The sequence below is a fragment of the Scyliorhinus torazame genome, chromosome 5 (assembly GCF_047496885.1).
Source record: "Scyliorhinus torazame isolate Kashiwa2021f chromosome 5, sScyTor2.1, whole genome shotgun sequence".
Classification (NCBI taxonomy): Eukaryota; Metazoa; Chordata; class Chondrichthyes; order Carcharhiniformes; family Scyliorhinidae; genus Scyliorhinus; species Scyliorhinus torazame.
In genome coordinates, this window is record NC_092711.1 from 179640214 (window position 1) to 179659426 (window position 19213).

A 19213-nucleotide genomic window follows, 5' to 3' on the forward strand; every position below is an offset into this window, starting at 1 on the left:
CGAAACCCCATTGGTGACGCCGAAGGGGACCCTGAGGAAGTGGTAGAGGCGGCATTCTGCCTCGAAGGCAGTGTATTGTCGGTCCTCCGGGCGGATAGGGAGCTGGTGGTACGCGGATTTCAAGTCCAACTGTGGAGAAGACTCGATTCTGCAATCTGGTTGACCATGTCAGATATGCGGGGGAGGGGGTACGCATCGAGCTGCGTGTACCGGTTGATGGTCTGACTGTAGTCGATGACCATCCGGTTCTTCTCCCCAGTCTTGACGACCACCACTTGGGCTCTCCAGGGGCTGGTACAAGCCTCAATGATCCCCTCTTGTAGGAGTCGCTGGACCTCCGACCTGATAAAGGCCCTATCCCGGGCACTGTATCGTATGCTCCTAGTGGCGACGGGCTTACAGTCCGGGGTGAAGTTAGCGAGGAGCGAGGGTGGGGCGACCTTAAGGGTCGCGAGGCTACAGACGGTGAGGGGGGGGGGTCCCACCGAACTTTAAATTAAGGCTTGGGAGATGGCACTGGAAGTCGGGCCCCAGTAATAGGGCAGCGCAGAGATTGGGAAGGACGTAGAGCTTGAAGTTAGTGTACTCTACGCCTTGAACAGTAAGGGTCGCGACACAGTACCCCCGGATTTCTACTGAATGTGATCCGGAAACCAGGGAGATTTTCTGGGTCGCGGGTAAGATTAGCAGGGAGCAGCACCTTACCGTATCTGGGTGTATGAAACTATCTGTCCTCCTGGAGTCGAAAAGGCAGGCCGTCTCGTGCCCGTTGATCCGGACGGTCATCATAGATTTTGCGAGGTGATGAGGCCGGGACTGGTCGAGCGTGATGGAGGCGAGCTTCGGAGGGTGATGGGTGGGCCGGTCGGAGGTAGCGGCAGCCAGCGTACGATCGGGTGAGCAGGACCACCGGGAGGCTGCGGAGTGGTCCCAAGATGGCGGCCCCCATGGGTCGCACGTGGCAGGTGGCGCGGAGCTGGGGGCGGCCCCGACAGGCAGCGCTGCTGGGCCTAGGAGTTTTAGGGAGAGATCGGGCCTGGCAGGCTTTCGCAAAGTGGCCCTTCCTCCCACACCCGTTGCAAGTCGCGTTCCGTGCAGGGCAGCGTTGTCTGGGATGCTTACCCTGGCCGCAAAAATAGCACTGCAGGCCTCCGGCGTTGGCGGGCTGCTGCACGGCACAGGCCTGCACCGCACTCGAGTCGGATGATGGCGGCGCCCACGAGGTGCCGCTAGGTCGGAGGTGTAGGCCTCCATGTTCTGGAAGGCCACCTCCAGCGAGTTTGAGAGCTGCACTGTCACTGGGAGGCCGAGTGTACCCCCTTCTAGCAATTGCTAGCGGATGTAGTTCGATTTCATGGCCGCGACACAGGTGTCCCTGATCAACAGCTCCGGATGTTGGGTAGCTGATACCACCTGGAAAGCATAGTTCCGCCCGAGTACCCGCAAGGCACGTAGGAATTCGGCTAGTGATTCTCCAGGGCATCGTCGCCTCATGGCAAGAATACACCTAGCATACACCTCGTTTACAGACTTTATATATTGTCCCTTCAGCAACATTATCGCCTCCGTTTATGAGGGGGCGTCCCTGATGAGAAGGAAAACTTGCAGGCTCACCCGTGCGTTGAGGATCTGCTGCTTCTGGAGGTCGGTGAAGTCTTCGGTGGAGGATCCGAGGTAAGCTTCGAAGCAGCTTAGCCAGTGCTCGAATGTTGCAGTGGCGTCGGCTGACAGTGGGTCCAGCTAGAGGCGATCAGGCTTGAGCGATGAATTCATCCTGGATGTTTAGTTTATTAAATTGATGTGCCATCAACAAACACGAAACGAGTAGTGAACGTAACTGAGGCTTTAATAAACTAAACAGAAAGCCTCCTGGCCTCGGATCCCGAACTGAGGCAGTGGCGGAGACCAGCCATCTTTATACCGAGCCCGAGGGGAGGCGGAGCCAGCAGGCAGTGGTTTACCACATTACATATAATACAGTAGCAGTTTACCACAATACACATATTATATTCTTGATTTCTCAAGGAATTATGGCTATGGAGAGAGAGCGGGTAAATGGAGTTGAAATCAGCCATGATTGAATGGTGGAGTGGACTCGATGGGCCGAATGGCCTCACTTCCACTCCTATGTCTTATGGGCTTATAGACTACAGTGGTTCGGAGCCAGCAGGGACAAGCCCAGGCATGTAGCAATACAACAGTACAATACAATACAGTGGTTTACCACAGCCACGCATCAGTTGATTATGGGAGGAGATTTTAACTGTGTGCTGGAGCCGAGGTGGGCAGCTCGAGCCCCAGGTCGATGGGAAGGCTGCAAATAGCGAAGGAGTTGGGAGGGTTTATGGAAAGGATGGGACTGGTGGACCCGTGGAGGTTTAAGAACCCGGGGGAGAGGGAGTACTCTTTCTTCTCGCACGTGTATAATGTATATTCCAGAATCAATTTTGTTGTCGTGAGCCGTGGTATTTGGAGGGGTGGGGGTGGGTGGCGGGGGTAGAGTACGCAGGAATTGCAATCTTGGATCACGCGCTGCACTGGCTGGAGGTCCGACTTCGCTCGGGGCGGGGGCAGAGGCTGGGATGGAGGCTGGACCCGAGGCTGTTAGCGGACAGGGGGTTCCGCGATGAGGTACTGGCGGTGATTAAGAATTACGTGGTATTGAACTAAAATGGAGAGGTATCAAGGGTTTGTGGCGGAGCTGGCGCCACACCTTGGCCCAAACCTGCATCGACCAAGGACCTTGAACAGGTACCGCCACATCACCCATCAAATGCCTTCTCCACATTCATCGACACCACCACCTACTGGGGGCGTTTGGCGAGGCGCTGGAGAAGGGGAGCTGCCCGAGACAATGACACAGGCGCTGATTTCGCTAATACCAAAGAAAACGAAGGACCCGTTAGCACGTGGGTTAGAAAGGCCCATTTCAATGTTTAACACGGCCCAAGCTAGTGGCGGGGAGGATGGAAGGATGTGTCCTGGGGGTGGTTGCGGAGGACCAAAGGGCATCGTAAAGGGCAGGCAACACTCGAGTAATATAAGGCGACTATTGAATGTGATCATGACCCCGTTAAGAGGACTGGTACCAGAGGTGGTCGTGTCGATGGGCGCGGAGAAGGCATTCGATAGGGTGGAGTGGTGGTACCCGTTCAAGGTTTTTGGACGGTTCGGGTTTGTGGTATGGGTGCGTCTGCTGTACATGGCCCGGTGGCGAGTGTACAGACCAATGAGATGGGCTCACGGAGTTTCGGGTTGCACTGGGGACCGAGGCAGGGGTGTCCACTGTTGCCGCTGCTGTTTGTGTTGGCCATAGAGCCCTTGGCGATGGCCCTTAGGGGGTCAGTAGAGTGGCAGGGGATTAGTAGGGGGAGTAGGCTGCACCAGGTGTCGCTATATGCGGACGACCTGTGGTCTGTTTTTTGTGTCAGACCCGCTGGAGAGTGAGGAGAGGATTATGAGCTTGATCAGAGAGGTTCTGGGCTTTCTCGAGCTATAGGTTGAATGTGGGGAAAAGCGAGGTGTTCCTGGTGAACGAGGCGGGTCGGGGAGCTAATTTTGGGGGAGTTGCCATTTAGGGTAGCCAGGGATAGTTGGGGGAGGCGGGGTGGGGGGGGGCTCCAAGTGGGGTCCAAAATGAATGTTCTGCCAAGGTTCTTATTTGTATTCCAGACACTCCCGATCTTCAATCCGAAGGCCTTTTTCCAGAAGCTGGAAGCAGTGATTTCGGAGTTTATATGGGTGGGGAATGTGCCAAGGGTAAAGAGGGCCCTGTTACAGAGGCAGAGGCAGAAAGTGGGGGGTTGGTGTTACCGAACCTACTGCACTATTATTGGGGAGCAAATATGGAGAAGGTGAGGTGGTGATGGGAAGGAGCGGGGTTAGAATGTGTGAGGATGGAGGAAGAGTCCTGTAGGGCGTCCAGCCTCAGTGCCTACCGCTGGCACCGAGGAGATATATGGAGAGCCCACGATTTGGGTGCGGAACAAGCTGAGGAGGACAGAGCAGATATCGGCAATAACATCGTTGTGTGGGAACCACGGGTTCAAACCAGGGGTGATGGATGGTATGTACAGGAGGTGGAGCTGGGGAGGGCGAGGGATTTATAGTTGTGATGCACTATCAATTACGACGAGACGAGAGTAGAATGTAATCGAGGCTTTATTACACAGAGATGTGTGGCCTCCTACAGTTGCTGCTGAAATGGCTGCCGTTCGGGGAGCACACACATTTATACTCCGCCTACTGGGCGGAGCCAGCAGGCAGGGATCGACCCCCGTACCTGTAGTACAGAGACTTTACCATAATACCCTCGTATGCAGTGCAGTGTATGCAATATAATACAACAGTGGTGACTACCACAAGTTGGAGGACAGTTCCGCAAGTCTGGAAGAGCTACGGGAGAGGGTAGAGCTCCCGATGGGAAGTGAATTTAATAATAATCTTTTATTGTCACAAGTATGAAGTTACTGTGAAAAGCCCCTAGTCACCAGTGAGGGACTTTGCACTTTGGAAGGTGTGGAAAGGGTTTCCCAGGCTGCCGAAGTCTGCCCTATTGGAATGGCTGCTGCTTCCGGACGTGGAAGGGGAGGGTAGGATTGGGGACGTATACGGGTGGCTGGGGGAGCGGGGGAAACACAAGTGGCGAGGATCAAGGGGAAATGGGAGGAGGAGTTGGGGGGGGGGGAGTTATGTAGGGGAGTGTTGAGAGAGGCGCTGCGTAGGGTGAATTCAACCTCCTCGTGTGCGAGGATGAGTTTGATACAGTTTAAGGTGGTACACAGGAACACATGACTCAGCTGAGGATGAGTGGGATCTTCCAGGGGATGACAGACGAGTGTGAGGGGTGTGGGCGAGGACCAGCAAACCACGCACATCTGTTCTGGGGCTGTGAGAAGTTAGAGAGATAGTGGGCGGGAGTGTTCAGGATGTTATCGAAGACAGTGGGGGTAGTGGAGGGTAGAGGCCAGTCCGGACCCTTTAGTGTCAATTTTTGGTGTATTGGAAATGCCGGGGCTGAGGGAGGGGAGGGAGGCCGATGCGGTGGCCTTCGCCTCTCTGGTGGGCCAGCGAATAATTTTGCTGGAACCACCGTGGTCGACAACGCCGCCGGGGATGGCGGCCTGTTTAGGGGATCTGTACGACTTCCTCCGGTTGGAGAAGATTACGTTTGAATTGAGGGGCTCAGCGGAGGGCTTCGAGGTACGGTGAAGATTGTTCGTGACCATGTTCGAGGAATTGTTCGTCGTCGGGGGGGGGGGGGGGGGGGGTGGAAAAGGGGAAAACTGTAAAACTGAGTTGGGAGAATGTTCCCCAGGTTATTTATTTCTGTTTTTGTATTTTTGAATATGTTTGGAATACAATATATATATATTTTTTAAAGGTGAAACAGGCGTGTCGGCACTTTGGGCGGGTCTCTCAGGCGATCGGGAGCCCCTGGGTGATCGGGTTCTGGGAAGGGTGGTACCCTGGCACACCCGATGTCACCCAGGCATTGTGCCACTGCCACCTGGATGCCACTCTGGTGCCCAGGTGGCATTTTGACCGTGCAGTGGATCGGGCCAGGGAGTGCCCTTCCCTTATGAGGTGGGGTGTGGAGACGGGCCTCAATGACCCACTAATCGGTCAGTCAAGGTGTTGCAGGGATGGTCTGCAGGCTGCGGTGGGGATTTTAGAGATAGGCACCATCTTTTCCTACACTGACGATCTGAGCTCATTCGTGCAGGAAGAACAAACCATATCGCTTTCCAGGCTTTCTATCTGCTCTAGACGATGTACTTTTCTCCCTATCTTGGTGTCATTGCTCATTTTAGCTTCCATATTATTGATCTCTTCACTCAACAGTGGTTAGCACTGCTGCCTCACAGCGCCAGGAACCCGGGTTCAATTCCGGCCTTGGGTGACTGCGTGGAGTTTGCATGTTCCCCCTGTGTCTGCGTGGGCGATAGTAATCGACTATTTCCTGATAGATCTGATGGGTAAAAGAAGGCTATTTTAGTGTAAATATTAAGACCCAGTTTTAATACCCATTTTAAAATGAGGATTTCAGCACTCATAACCTCAGGCCATGATAAAACACGCAGCTTCAACAGAGACCCAAAAAGCCTGACACATGCATAAACTAATTGGAGATTAAAACAACATTTTCACTGAGCAAGTTGAAAAAGCTATTGTTCTAATGAACATATTTTCAAAGACAGTTTGACATTAAGAAATGAGCTGTACCAGTAATCAGACCAAGGACGAAGCAGGCACCATAGCAACATGAAGGCACCATTGTTCATAATGTGGATAAAGCAAAGTCAGCAGAAAACCAGTAGAAACTAGTCTTGATAATAGCACAGAATCGCATTCCGTAACATACACAAATATTCAGACATGAAACATTCAGAACATATTTTCACTTTTCAACTCTAACTCTTGAAGTAAATGCAAGCTGTTTTGCCGTAAGCAAGAAACCATTTCTGTATTATTTTGAAAGTTAAATTGTGTATAAGTTACTTCTCTTTAAGTCCTTTTGCTAGCCGGACTTTACTGAGAATAGATTTAAGTTTCTCCTAATTGTAATCAAATAGAGGCAATAAAGATTCTTGTTTGCATCTGAGAAGTTTAACTCCAATTTCTACTGAATTTTAGTGTTGCAAGACCTCACTAATTCCGCATGGTAGATCTCATCAGTGGGTTACCACCAGGTGCTCCGGTTCCTTCCCACAGTCCAACAATGTGCAGGTTAGGTGGGTTGGCCATGATAAATTGCCCTTTAGTGTCCAAAGTTGTGCAGGTTAGGTGGGTTAAAAGGTTACAGGGATAGGGTGGGGGAATGGCTTAGGTGGGGTGTTCTTTTGGAGGGTCGGGGTAGGCTCGATGGGCCGAATTGCCTCCATCTGCTCTGTAGGGATTCTATGGATTTTAACTCATTGATACAGATTGTAAATAGTTGAGGGGTCAGCATTGATCCCTGTGGCTCTCTTGTAGTTACAGCTTGAAAATCAGAAAAAGACCTATGTATCCCTATTCTCCGTGCTCATCTGTCACCCCCTCTGCACCATGAGCTCTTGTCTTGTACAGTAACCTTTGATGTGACACTGTATCAAATGCCTTTTGGAAATTGAAGTACACCACATCTACCAGCTTCCCTTTATCCACCATGAATGTTACTGCATGAAAAAACTCTAACAGATTAGTTAGACACAATGTCCCTTTCACAAAGCCATGTTGACTCTGCCTGATCACATTGTGATTTTCTGCTGTAACCTCCTTAATAATAGATTCTACGGCTTTCCCTATCACACACGCAAGGGTAGCACACTAGCGCAAGTGGATAGCACTGTGGCTTCACAGCGCTAGGGTCCCAGGTTCGACTCCCCGCTGGGTCAATGTCTGTGCGGAGTCTGCAAGTTCTCCCAGTGTTGCGTGGGTTTCCTCCGGGTGCTCCGGTTTCCTCCCACAACCCAAAGACGCGCTGTTAGGTGGATTGGCCATGATAAAATACCCTTAGTGACCAAAAAGGTTAAGAGGGGTTATTGGGTTACGGGGATAAGGTGGAAGTGAGGGCTTAAGTGGGTCGGTGCAGACTCGATGGGCCGAATGGCCTCCTTCTGCACTGTATGTTCTATGTTTTATGTTCTAAGGCTAACTGGTCTATGGTTTCCTGCTTTCTGCCTCTCTCCTTTCCTGAATAGAGGTGTTACATTCTCTATTTTCCAATCCACTGGGACCCTGCCAGAATCTGAGGAATTTGGGGAGATTTTCACCAATGAATCTACTCTGTGTGCCATTTCTTTTAAAACCCTCAGATGCAGGCCACCCGGTCCTGGGAACTTGTCGGCCTTTAGGTCTAATAGATTTCCTGGTATTTTTCCCTGGTGATTGTTCTATGTTCCTCCCTCCCTATCACCTCTTGATTTTCAATTATCTTTGTGAATTTCTTGTTGTCTGCTCCCCAGACGATAGACACAAAATACCTGTTTAAAACCTCTGCCATTTCTTTGTTTTCCTCTGTCAATTCCCCAGACTCTCTTCCCACAGGACAAATGTTAGCTTTAGTTACTCTTTCCTCTTCAAATTGTTACGACCAGGATGGGAGGAGTGTGTGTATGATCTTGCCCCACAACTCCGCAGGTCGTACCATTCATTTCAAAGTTCAATTTACTCACCAAAATGGCAAACTGTTCACTTTGTCTCCCGATCCTCAAAATAAAAGTCTTTACCAAGGCTGCTTTCTATAAACAAACTACTTTTAACAAGTTGCAAGTATTCATTAACAGACAGTTGTAATTGGGAACTATCTATCTTTTCCAGACGAATTACTCCCAGAGCACACACAGATAAACAAACAACAGATGGATAGAGTCTCTCGGCAGGGATTGGCTTTAGAACATGGGTGTTATAAAACAAAGGATAAAGTTTGCAGGGTCCCGAGGCTGTCGACCTGAAATTTCCCGTGCAAAGCTGGTCCAGGTATACATCTGGGATTTATCGGCAATTGGTCTCAGCTTTGCAAGTCCAAATACAGACCAGTCACACTGAGAGTTCCCTGACTGCAGGGTGATAGCCACACACAATTCTAGGCAAGGCAGAGAGATAAAGAGAGCCAGTAGGGGTAGCCTTCCTTCCTCAGCTTATTCCCCAACGAGACAGCCTTCAAAACTAGTATTTTTTTGTTTTTTTAGAACATACAGTGCAGAAGGAGGCCATTCGGCCCATCAAGTCTGTACCGACCCACTTAAGCCCTCACTTCCACCCTATCCCCATAACCCAATAACCCCGCCTAACCTTTTTGGACACGAAGGGCAATTTAGCGTGGCCAATCCACCTAACCCGCACATCTTTGGACTGTGGGAGGAAACCGGAGCACTCGGAGCAAACCCACGCAGACACGGGGAGGACGTGCAGACTCCGCACAGACAGTGACCCAGCGGGGAATCGAACCTGGGACTCTGGCGCTATGAAGCCACAGTGCTATCCACTCGTGCTACCGTATTCATGACTGAAGGTTTTTTTTCCCTTTCCAGGTTTTCTCCCATCAATTAAAGTGATTGCAGTTCAAAACCTTCATCCAGATCTTCCTCAAGAACCATGCAGCTCAGGTGAGTGGTTTTGGGCGAAGCCGGCTTGTTGACACTTCCACTTCCAGGCAAACAATTCCCCTTCCACACTTCCAAACTGAACTTACAACCATACAGGGCTGGTTTAGCTCAGTGGGCTAGACAGCTGGTTTGTAATGCAGAACAAGGTTCAATTCCTGTACCGGCTTTGGATTCTCCCTCTGTGTACCCGAACAGGCGCCGGAATGTGTTGACGACGGGCTTTTCACAGGAACTTCATTGCATTGTTAATGTGAGCCCACTTGTAAAAATCCCAAATGTACAAATCATGCCACATCCTTCCATTCCGTAAAAGAGTTCAGTCTTGAAATACCTGATTGTAACAAAAAATACTTGTAGAAACCTTGACAATTTTTATATTCCGAGCTAGTTTCCCCTCATACTCTACTCTTTGCTTCTTTATTATCTTTTTGGTCATTTTTTGCTACTTCTTAAAATCTATCCAAGCTTTAAGCGAACACTAACCTTTTCAGATTCTTTCAATTTAATTCCTTAACTTCCTTCTTTAACCTTGGATGATGCATTCTTCTCAAAGAGACAAATGTATTTATTTTCAATCTGCCTGTAGTGGGGGAAAAACACTATTTACTATCCAGCATAAAATAAATGTTCTGCATCAGCTTTTGTGGATCATTTCAGTGGAAATGTGCTCTCCCAGGGTCAAAGAGCAACAGCCCACTGGAAGCAAAGTTGTGAGACCGGCCAGTCCAGCAGAAAGAAACCCTCCGACCCTCTCACTTCACCAAGTGTCAGAATGAACATGGTTCAGTCCTGGATGTGGTTAACAGCAGCAATAACAGCAGAATCCAACCCCTGTAAAACCTTGTGAATTCTCTGATGTCTCAGCAGGTGGGATGACTGAGTGAATCCCTTCCCACAGTCAGAGCAGGTGAATGGCCTCTCCCCGGTGTGAACTCGCTGGTGTCTCCGCAGGTTGGACGATGTTCTAAACCTCTTTGTGCAGTGAGAACAGCCGAATGGTCTCTCCTCAGTGTGACTGCGCTGGTGGGACATCAGTTCCACAGAGCTCTTGAAAGCATTCTCACAGTCAGAGCATTTAAAGGGTCTCTCATTCGTGTGAGTGACATGGTGTCTCAATACATGAGACGACTGAGTGAATCCCTTGCCACACTGAGGGCAGGTGAATGGCCTCTCCCCAGTGTGAACTCGCTGGTGTCTCACCAGGCTGGATGACTGAGTGAATCCCTTCCCACACTCTAAGCAGGTGAACGGCCTCTCTGCAGTGTGAACCCACCAGTGTCTGCGCACGGTGGATGCATCACTGAATCCCTTCCCACACTCGGAGCAAGTGAACGTCCATTCCCTCATGTGATCCCTCCGGTGGATCTGACTACTGGAAAACCGAGTGAATCCCTTCCCACACTCAGAGCAGATGAAAGGCCTCCCTCCAGTGTGAACTCGCTGGTGCTTCTGCAGGGCGGTTGATTTACTGAATCTCTTTCCGCACTCAAAGCAAGTGAACAGCCTCTCCCCAGTGTGAACTCGCTGGTGTGTCTTCAGGTGGGATAACTGAGTGAATTCTTTCCAACATTTAATGCAGGTGAATGGCCTCTCCCCCGTGTGACTGCGTCGATGAGTTTCCAGTGCTGACGGGCTGAGGAATCCCTTCCCACAGTCCCCACATTTCCATGGTTTCTGCATGTGCGGGTGTCCTCGTACTGCTCCAGGTTCAACAATCAGTTCAAACCTTGGTGACACTCATGACACGTGTATGGTCTTACCCAGCTGTGACTGGGGCAGAATGTGAAACTAAAGCTCTTTCCACAGTCAGTACTCAGGAACGCTCTCACTCGGGTGTGTGCGTTTTAGTGCTTTTCCAGTCACACTGATGTTTAAAAACTTCTGGAGAAGACAAAACAGGCAAACAATTCTCCTCCTAGATTCAAAGGCTTATGAGACTGAGGTCCCAATGAATCGAATGACTGTCAGATGTTGATGTGATGTTTGGTGCGAGATTTCTGTATGAAAATCCTCCCTTTCCAAGATTCTGGAAAAGATGTTTACAAAATCATGATTGACAGTACAAAATAAAAATTCAGAACGGACAATTCTTATTTCTATGGAACCTTTTTTCCTCTCTCATTCCCCAAATGCTGTAAATCTCCATCCCACACACTCTCCCTCCATTCTCACTCTGCTGCATCTAATATTAACCCTCCCAATTCTCCTGAAGGAGCTGATTCAGGCTGATTGACAGATACAGGATCACTGCTTCCTGTCCAGTAAATAAGGACCTGAAAATTTTCATGTAGGCTCGCAGCTGATTATTGGATTAAAGAAATGTGTGCAATACAGACTGCATTACTTATTCAGAGACGCAGGGGAATGTGAGGAAGAGATGGTGGAAATGAAACAATCAATAATTTCGGAATGAAACTGAATGGTTATCTGAATGAAATAAACTTGCAGTGGAACAGGGATAGAGAGGGGATGGGCTGACTGGATTGTTCTACAGAGAGTTGATATGGACTCGAGTTATCGAATATACTGTTTCTGAACTGTAATGACCATATGATGGGATATATTGCGTAGCTACGGTCCTATCTCACAAAACTAGAAATAATAAATGTACTTTATTATAGAACTGTCAATAATATATTTAATGTGTACCATATACAAACACTAGACATATCTGTAGTGATCCTTACTTGGGTATGTGCAGAAGGGGCTGATGGGTAATGGAAAGACCACCAGGGGGCAGCACTGGCGTGTATAAAAGTGAGACGCAGACATCCCTTCCCTCTCTTTGGCTGTGAGGAGAACAGGAACAGAAATTTAGCTCAGGGCTGCTGGTGTGGTCAGGCCTAGTTGCAGAGCATAGAAATGTTGTAACCTTTGAAACATGAAATGAAAATCGCTTATTGTCACGAGTAGGCTTCAATGAAGTTACTGTGAAAAGCCCCTAGTCGCCACATTCCGGCGCCTGTTCGGGGAGGCTGGTACGGGAATCGAACCGTGCAGCTGGCCTGCCTTGGACTGCTTTAAAAGCCAGCGATTCAGCCCAGTGAGCTAGTTTTTTTTTTTACTAGTGCAGTTCTTTAAGTAAGAGCTCAAGCAGTTATTTAAGTTGTGTTGCTCAATAAACCTTCTATCAAACTTCTGGACGACTTCTAGCCTTCTTCCTTCTTCCAGAGCGTCTACTGTAACTGAGTTGAGTAGCACAGATTACCATCTCTATAGATAACAAAACAATATCTCTGTCCGATATTAATTTACGGTCCCCTTAAATGTCAGCCATCTCCTGGGGAAACCACCCCTTTAATTGTGAACATTGGGAAAGAGACCATCCTTTTAGCCAGACAAATAAATGTGTCAAGCTGAGGGAGCAAAGGATGTCAATGTCTTTAAGAGAGAGAGAGAGAGAGACCTGGGCCAAGCTTTGCAGAGTCTGCACCCTCCCTGGATTCACTTCCTTTCCCTTCAGTTGCTGCAAGTGACCAATTGAAGGTGAGAATGAGAAATGGAAAGGGGGGAGAAAGGAAAGTGTTTTACTCACAGATGTTGGAGACAGGAGGAAGTTTCAGTCTGCGTGAAGCTCAATCGTCATTCACACAAGGCCCGCGCTCTGATTGGCTGGAGGACCAGCGTCCTTCGGGTATCCCCGCTCCTCTCATTGGTCAACACCTCAGCAGGAAGGTCAGCGCAGTCCGGGGGGAGATCACCAATCGGCTGCTCGCTCTGGCCGCAGCCGGTTGCCTGGAAACCCTGTCTCGAGGTTGTGCAGAGAGAGGGGGAACAGGGGGCTGGGGCGCGCCGGGTCTGCCCTGTCCGCGCCGGGTCTGCGCACTCGAGCCCGGAGACGTCATCGCGGAGCAGAGTGAATCTTATTGGCTAATTCAGGGAGGGCTCCATTGTGACGTCACGATGTGGTGGTTGGCCAATGAGTTTCAGACTGAAACTTCCTCCTCTGGGCAACATCTGGGAGCAAATCAACATCTCCCCCTTTCCATTTCTTATCTCATTCTGACCTTCAATTGGTGACTTGCAGCAACTGAAGGGAAAGGAAGTGAATCCAGTCTGTATGTTACATACATTTTTAGTTCAGTAATCTGGACATATATCTGTCTGGCAGTCTGCATGAAGATTTTCAGGCCTCTGTGTCCAGGACAGGAAGCAGTGAGCAGGGATCTGTCAATCAGCCTGAATCAGCACCTTCAGGAGAATTGGGAGGGTGGATATTAGATACAGCAGAGTGAGAATGGAGGGAGAGTGTGTGGGATGGAGATTTGCAGCTTTTGGAGAATGAGAGAGGAAAAAAATTTCCATAGACACTAGAATTGTCTTTTCTGATTTTTTAAAATCCTGTATTGACAGTGATGACTTTTGTAAATTCCTTTTACAGGATATCAGATGGAGATTTACAGACAGAAATTTCAAACCAAATGTCACTTCAGGACCTGGCCGAATCACTTGATCCTTCTGGACCTGAATATCATCGGCCATTGAATCTTGAAGGCTGAATGTTTGCCTGTTGTTTTTCTTCAAAAGATTATAAACTTCAGTGTGACTAGAAAAGTACCGAGATACACGGACAACTGAGTGAGAGTGTTCCAGTGAATTGGCTGGAAAGAGCTTTGACCAGCGACAGCCAGAAAAATTACCAGACCATTCACAGCGGGGAAAGTCCCTACCTGTGTTCTGTGTGTGGACGAGGCTTCAGTGGATCATTAAACCTGCAGGGACACATGGACACCCGCACAATGGAGAAACCTTGGACATGTGTGGATTGAGAAGGAATTCAGATCCATCTGTGCTGGAAACTCATCAACGTGTTCACGCCGGGGAGAGGCCATTCACCTGCTCCAGGTGTGGGAAGGGATTCAGTGGTTCATCCCATCCGGAAATACATTAATGAACTCACGCAATGGAAGGGCCGTTCACCAGCTCCGAGTTTCGGGAGGGATTCAGTGATTCGTCCACCCTGCGGAATAATCAAAGAATTCACAACAGGAAGATCCCATTCACATGCACTGTGTGTGGGAAAGAATTCACTCAGTCATCCAACCTGCTGAAACACCAGCGAGTTCACACTGGGGAGAGGCCTTTCACCTGCTACCAGTGTGGGAAAGGATTTATTAATTCATCCACCCTCCTGTTACACCAGCGAGTTCACACTGGGGAGAGGCCGTTCACCTGCTCTGTTTGTGGGAAAGGATTTACTCAGTCATCCATACTCCTGGCACACCAGCGAGTTCACACTGGAGAGAGGTCGTTCTCCTGTTCTGAGTGTGGGAAAGGATTCACTCAGTTATACAACCTGCAGATGCACCAGCGAGTTCACACCGGGGAGCGGCCCTTCACCTGCTCTGAGTGCGGGAAGGGATTCAGTCAGTCTTCTAACCTGCTTACACACCAGCGTGTTCACAGCAGGGAGAGGCCATACATCTGCTCTGAGTGTGGGAAAGGGTTTATTCTGTCATCCCACCTGCAGACACACCAGCGAATTCACACTGGGAAGAGACCGTACACCTGTTCAGAGTGTGGGAAGGAATTCATAAATTCATCCCATCTACTGACACACCAGCGAATTCACACTGGGGAGAGGCCGTTCAACTGCCCTGAATGTGGGAAGGGATTTACTCAGTTATCCACTCTACAGAAACACCAGAGAATTCACACTGGGGAAAGACCGTTCACTTGCTCTCAGTGTGGGAAGGGATTCACTCAGGTGTCCAACCTGCTAAGGCATCAGCGAGCTCACAAGTGATGACAGGGGTTGGATTCTGCTGTTATTGCTGCTGTTAATCACATCCAGGGCGGAACCATGTTCATTCTGACAGTTGATGAAGAGGGAATGCTGGAAGTATTCGCCGTACCATTTTTTTTGCATCCACCTGAGAGGGCAGATGGACCCTCTGCTTGTGAACTCCGTGATAATGAGGCACGGTGGCGCAGTGGTTAGCACTGCTGCCTCACGGCGCCGAGCACCCGGGTTCAATCCCGGGCCCGGGTCACTCTCCATGTGGAGTTTGCGACATTCACACGTGTCTGTGTGGGTCTCACCCCCACAACCCAAAGATGTGCAGAGTAGGTGGATTGGCCATGCTAAGTTGCCCTTTAATTGGAAAACAAAATTGGGTTCTCTAAATTTAAAAAAAAAAAGGAAAAAGCGAACTCAGTGATAAGATGGCATCTCTGACAGTGCAGTAGTCCCTCGATGTTGGCATTCGGACAATAGGGTTTTACTTTTCTCCTCAGGTCCCAGTGCCTAAATCTAACAATAAAACCTTCAGAATAAATGACATGGATTTGACTGACAAATATCATAAACATAGTAAGGCAGACGGTAGCATAGTGGTTAGCACTCTGGCTTTACACCACCAGGGTCCCAGGTACGATTCCCCGCTGGGTCACTGTCTGTGCGGAGTCTGCACGTTCTCCCATGTGTGCGTGGGTTTCCTCCGGGTGCTCCGGTTTCCTCCCACAATCCAAAGATGTGTAGGTTAGGTGGATTGGCCACGCCTAATTGCCCTTCGTGTCCAAAAAAGGTTAGGAGGGGTTATTGGGTTACGGGGATAGGGTGGAGTGAGGGCTTAAATGGGTCGCTGCAGACTCGATGGGCCAAATGGCCTCCTTCTGCACTGTATGTTCTATGTGCCTGTAATGGGCATCAATCTTACAATATTTTATGAGATTGTTAGGTTTTGGGGCAATTTGGGGTAAAATGGGGGAATTAAGGCAGAGGTCATGTGATTTGCTCTGAAATCTGCTGATATATCAAACCTGGGTTGCTTGATGGTTAAAGATTAAACTGAATCCGGGTTATTTGTCTGGGGAGACAATGAAAACAAGGGCAAAGGCATCTGTGCTGATAGTGGCTGGACATTTGATTGTCACTGCCCCAGGAAGTGTTAAAACATCAGAATTTGTAAATGGCTTTCATTTAATTATATACTTAATTTCAAGATAGAATGACGTTTAGACTCTAAATGACAGTTAATCAAAATGTCTACCTGAATACAAGGCCCATTTGATGCACGTTACCATGGAGATGTACTTTGATAGGGGAACAATGCTTCCGATGTCATTGTAGGATTGGATTGGGCCGTTCACCTGAAAGTTACCCCTGGATTTTGTAGACAGATCAGGACCTGTGAGAGGGAGTTGAGAGAGGCTGAAATTCTATTCATCTTGCAGGACTGTTTGTGGGACCACACACACTCAATTGGAAAGACTTAATTCATGAGGCTTTAAAGCAAGGCTGACAGATTCGCCTAACTTCAGTGGGAGGCAGAATCTCGAGGAGAACCTTCACTGCAAAAGACAGTTCTGAAGTTAAAAGTTTCCAGCCAGGGAAAGGAACAGAATGGAAGTAAACCCAGGAACGAAGAATCAGATTGAACTGGTTCCAGGAGAATTGAGTGACAACTTCAGGGACGTAACCATGGAGGGTGATTTTTGTTGTGTTAAAAGTAAACGGGAAACGTTCTATTTTTGATTAAGGGATATGTTCCCTACAAAAGTTGTGTTTTGTTATTGTTGCTTCTAGCTTGCTTGTTGCAGTAAAAATCATAAAACCTGAAGTTTGTCTTGTGCCTCTTAAATTTGTTCCCTGGGTTTAGAATTTCTTTTTTCAAGTTACTGATCTTTACAGAGATCCTAACAGTTAGTTTAGAGCCACAAGGTTCAAATTCCCACTTGAGCCTCGGGCACCTTTCGGTCTCTCTCTATTGCTAATGTCAATGAGAGCCAGGTGACAATGCTGAGGGCTGAATTTAGCTGAACATCAGAGGCTCCGTTGGGAAGCTGTCATGGGCGTCGCACTGATAGAGAGACAGGACGGTTCTGGAGGACTGATTGGGAAATGGACCTCCAACCAATCAGGGAAAAGGATGTGACCCCCTTGTAGGAGCTGGAATCAGTAGAAAGAAGAACCGTAGTTTCTGGTTGAGCTTTGTGTGAGCTGTCCTGCCATGATGACCATATATAAATAGCTAACCAGGTAATATGTTGTGATGAGGGTTTAGAAACAGACGCTGAGTAGAAGGGTTCACTGAAGCTGTGGATTTGTCAACTGTACAGTGAAACTAGGCGTCCAACAGCCTCAGAGACCTGTAATATTGGCATTGGGTGCAACTCTTCTGTATTAGAGGCTGGTTTAGCCCAGTGGGCTAGACAGCTGGTTTGTAATGCAGAACAAGGCCAGCAGCGCGGGTTCAATTCCCGTACCAGCTTACCCGAACAGGCGCCGGAATGTGGCGACTCGGGGCTTTTCACAGTAACTTCATACTTGTGACAATAAAACATTATTATCAATAAACAGACCTATCTGATACTGGGTTATTTTGCTACAGTTAATCTGACCCTTAATTCATGCAATTCGATCAGTTAATAACATGTATTCAAATACAGTGTTTGCTGTGTTAATCTGTGAATGAAGTGAAGTTAGTTCACTTTGTAGCCGGTTATGTTGTTTAAGCATTGCCACAACCGACAAGAGACTAACGTTAATCTGTGATTCTAGCTTGGTCTGATATTGTCACTTGGCACCCCTGATGACTTTGCGAGGTCATAACTGGATTTCTTGTCAGGGATGCCTGACTTGAATTCCTCAGACATGGCTTTCAGTAGGGAGTCAATCCTCCGATTAAGCCATGGTTTCCGGTTAGGGAACGTACGTACTACTTTCTTTGGCTCGCAATCGTCTACACATTTGCTGATAAAGTCTGTGACGGTGGTGGCACACTCGTTTAGGTTGGTCGCTGAGTTCTTAAATATGGGCCAGCCCACTGACTCCAAGCAGTCACATAGGAACTGTTCTGTTGCCTTGGACCAGCACTTTGCGACCGTCTTAACCAGATTCTGCTGCTTAAGTTTCTACTTGCATGCCAGGAGAAGGAGCATCGTCTCAGTGAGCCAGAGAAGACACAGCCAGAGTGAGACAGCAAAGAGTGAGTTTGTGAATTTGAATCTCGGTGGGAATTGAATCCAATCAAATTGGTAAGACAGCTCCTTTTAAATTTCAGGAGTTTATATTAATTTAAATTAATCTAGAATTGTGCAGTGTAGGTTAACAAGGGCTGCAGTGTAGAATTGTGCAGTGTAGGTTAACAAGGGCTGCCCCACCCACTCACATAACTGGTTGGCAGTTAAGTGTCAGTCACTTTAATCTAATTTGATCTAAAAGCAGGTGGGGGGGGGGGGGGGGAGTCATCTCAGGCCAATTTAAAAAGAGCAACTTGTAACTCACTCCCAGTGAGTTCTCCCAGTGAGCCAGAGAAGACACAGCCAAAGTGAGACAGCAAAGAGTGAGTTTGGGAATTTGAATCTAGGTGGGAATTTAAAGCTGGGTGGGGAGGAGGTGCTTTTTATCCTGGTAAGTGACTGGCAAGTAGTTTTTCTTTTCATTGTCTAATTTATTTATTTTTTCTTTCGTTTTTTGGAATTGTAGTTGTATAAGTTTACCTAAGGTTTAAGACATGGCAGGAAATCTCAGACCCGTGTCATGCTCCTTGTGTGCGATGTGGGTGCTCAGGGTCACGTTCACTGTCCCTGGCTCCCTGGCGTGCAAGAAGTGTGTCCAGTTGCAGCTCCTGTTAGACTGCTTGATGGCTCTGGAGCTGCGGATGGACTCACTTTGGAGCATCCGTGATGCTGAGGACGTTGTGGATAGCACGTTCAGTGAGTTGGTCACACCGCAGGTGAAAGGTACTGAGGGACATAGAAAATGGGCGACCAAAAGACAGAGCAAGAGTAGGAAGGCAGTGCAGGTGTCCCCTGCAGTCATCTCCCTGCAAAACAGATATACCGCTTTGGATACTGTTGAGGGAGATGACTCACCAGGGGAAAGCAGCTGCAGCCAGGTTCATGGCACCATGGCTGGCTCTGCTGCACAGCTGGGCAGGAAGAAGAATGGCAGGGCTATAGTGATAGGGGACTCGTAAGGGGAATAGACAGGCGGTTCTGCAGACTCAATCGAGACTCCAGGATGGTATGTTGCCTCCCTGGTGCAAGGGTCAAGGATGCCTCGGAGCGGCTGCAGGACATTCTGGGGGGGGGGGGGGGGGGGAGAAGGTGAACAGCCAGCAGTCATGGTGCACATAGGCACCAACGATACAGGTAAAAAACGGGATGAGGTCCTACAA

At 48.7% G+C, this 19213-nt stretch overlaps 1 protein-coding gene and 1 long non-coding RNA gene across 2 annotated transcripts; one reads left to right on the forward strand and one right to left on the reverse strand.

The window, feature by feature from the left end:
• Positions 1 to 1828: 1828 nt before the first annotated feature.
• Positions 1829 to 9866, reverse strand: LOC140422555 (uncharacterized). The gene is made up of 2 exons (XR_011947521.1): positions 9573 to 9866; positions 1829 to 5971 (listed from the first exon to the last, which is right to left on the reverse strand). It is a non-coding gene; the product is annotated as an uncharacterized lncRNA (long non-coding RNA).
• A 2999-nt stretch (positions 9867 to 12865) lies between these two features.
• Positions 12866 to 16651, forward strand: LOC140422529 (uncharacterized). Its single transcript, XM_072507552.1, has one exon. It carries the CDS (start codon positions 13993 to 13995, stop codon positions 14833 to 14835), a length of 843 nt encoding a protein of 280 aa, XP_072363653.1. The 5' UTR covers positions 12866 to 13992; the 3' UTR covers positions 14836 to 16651.
• Positions 16652 to 19213: the final 2562 nt, after the last annotated feature.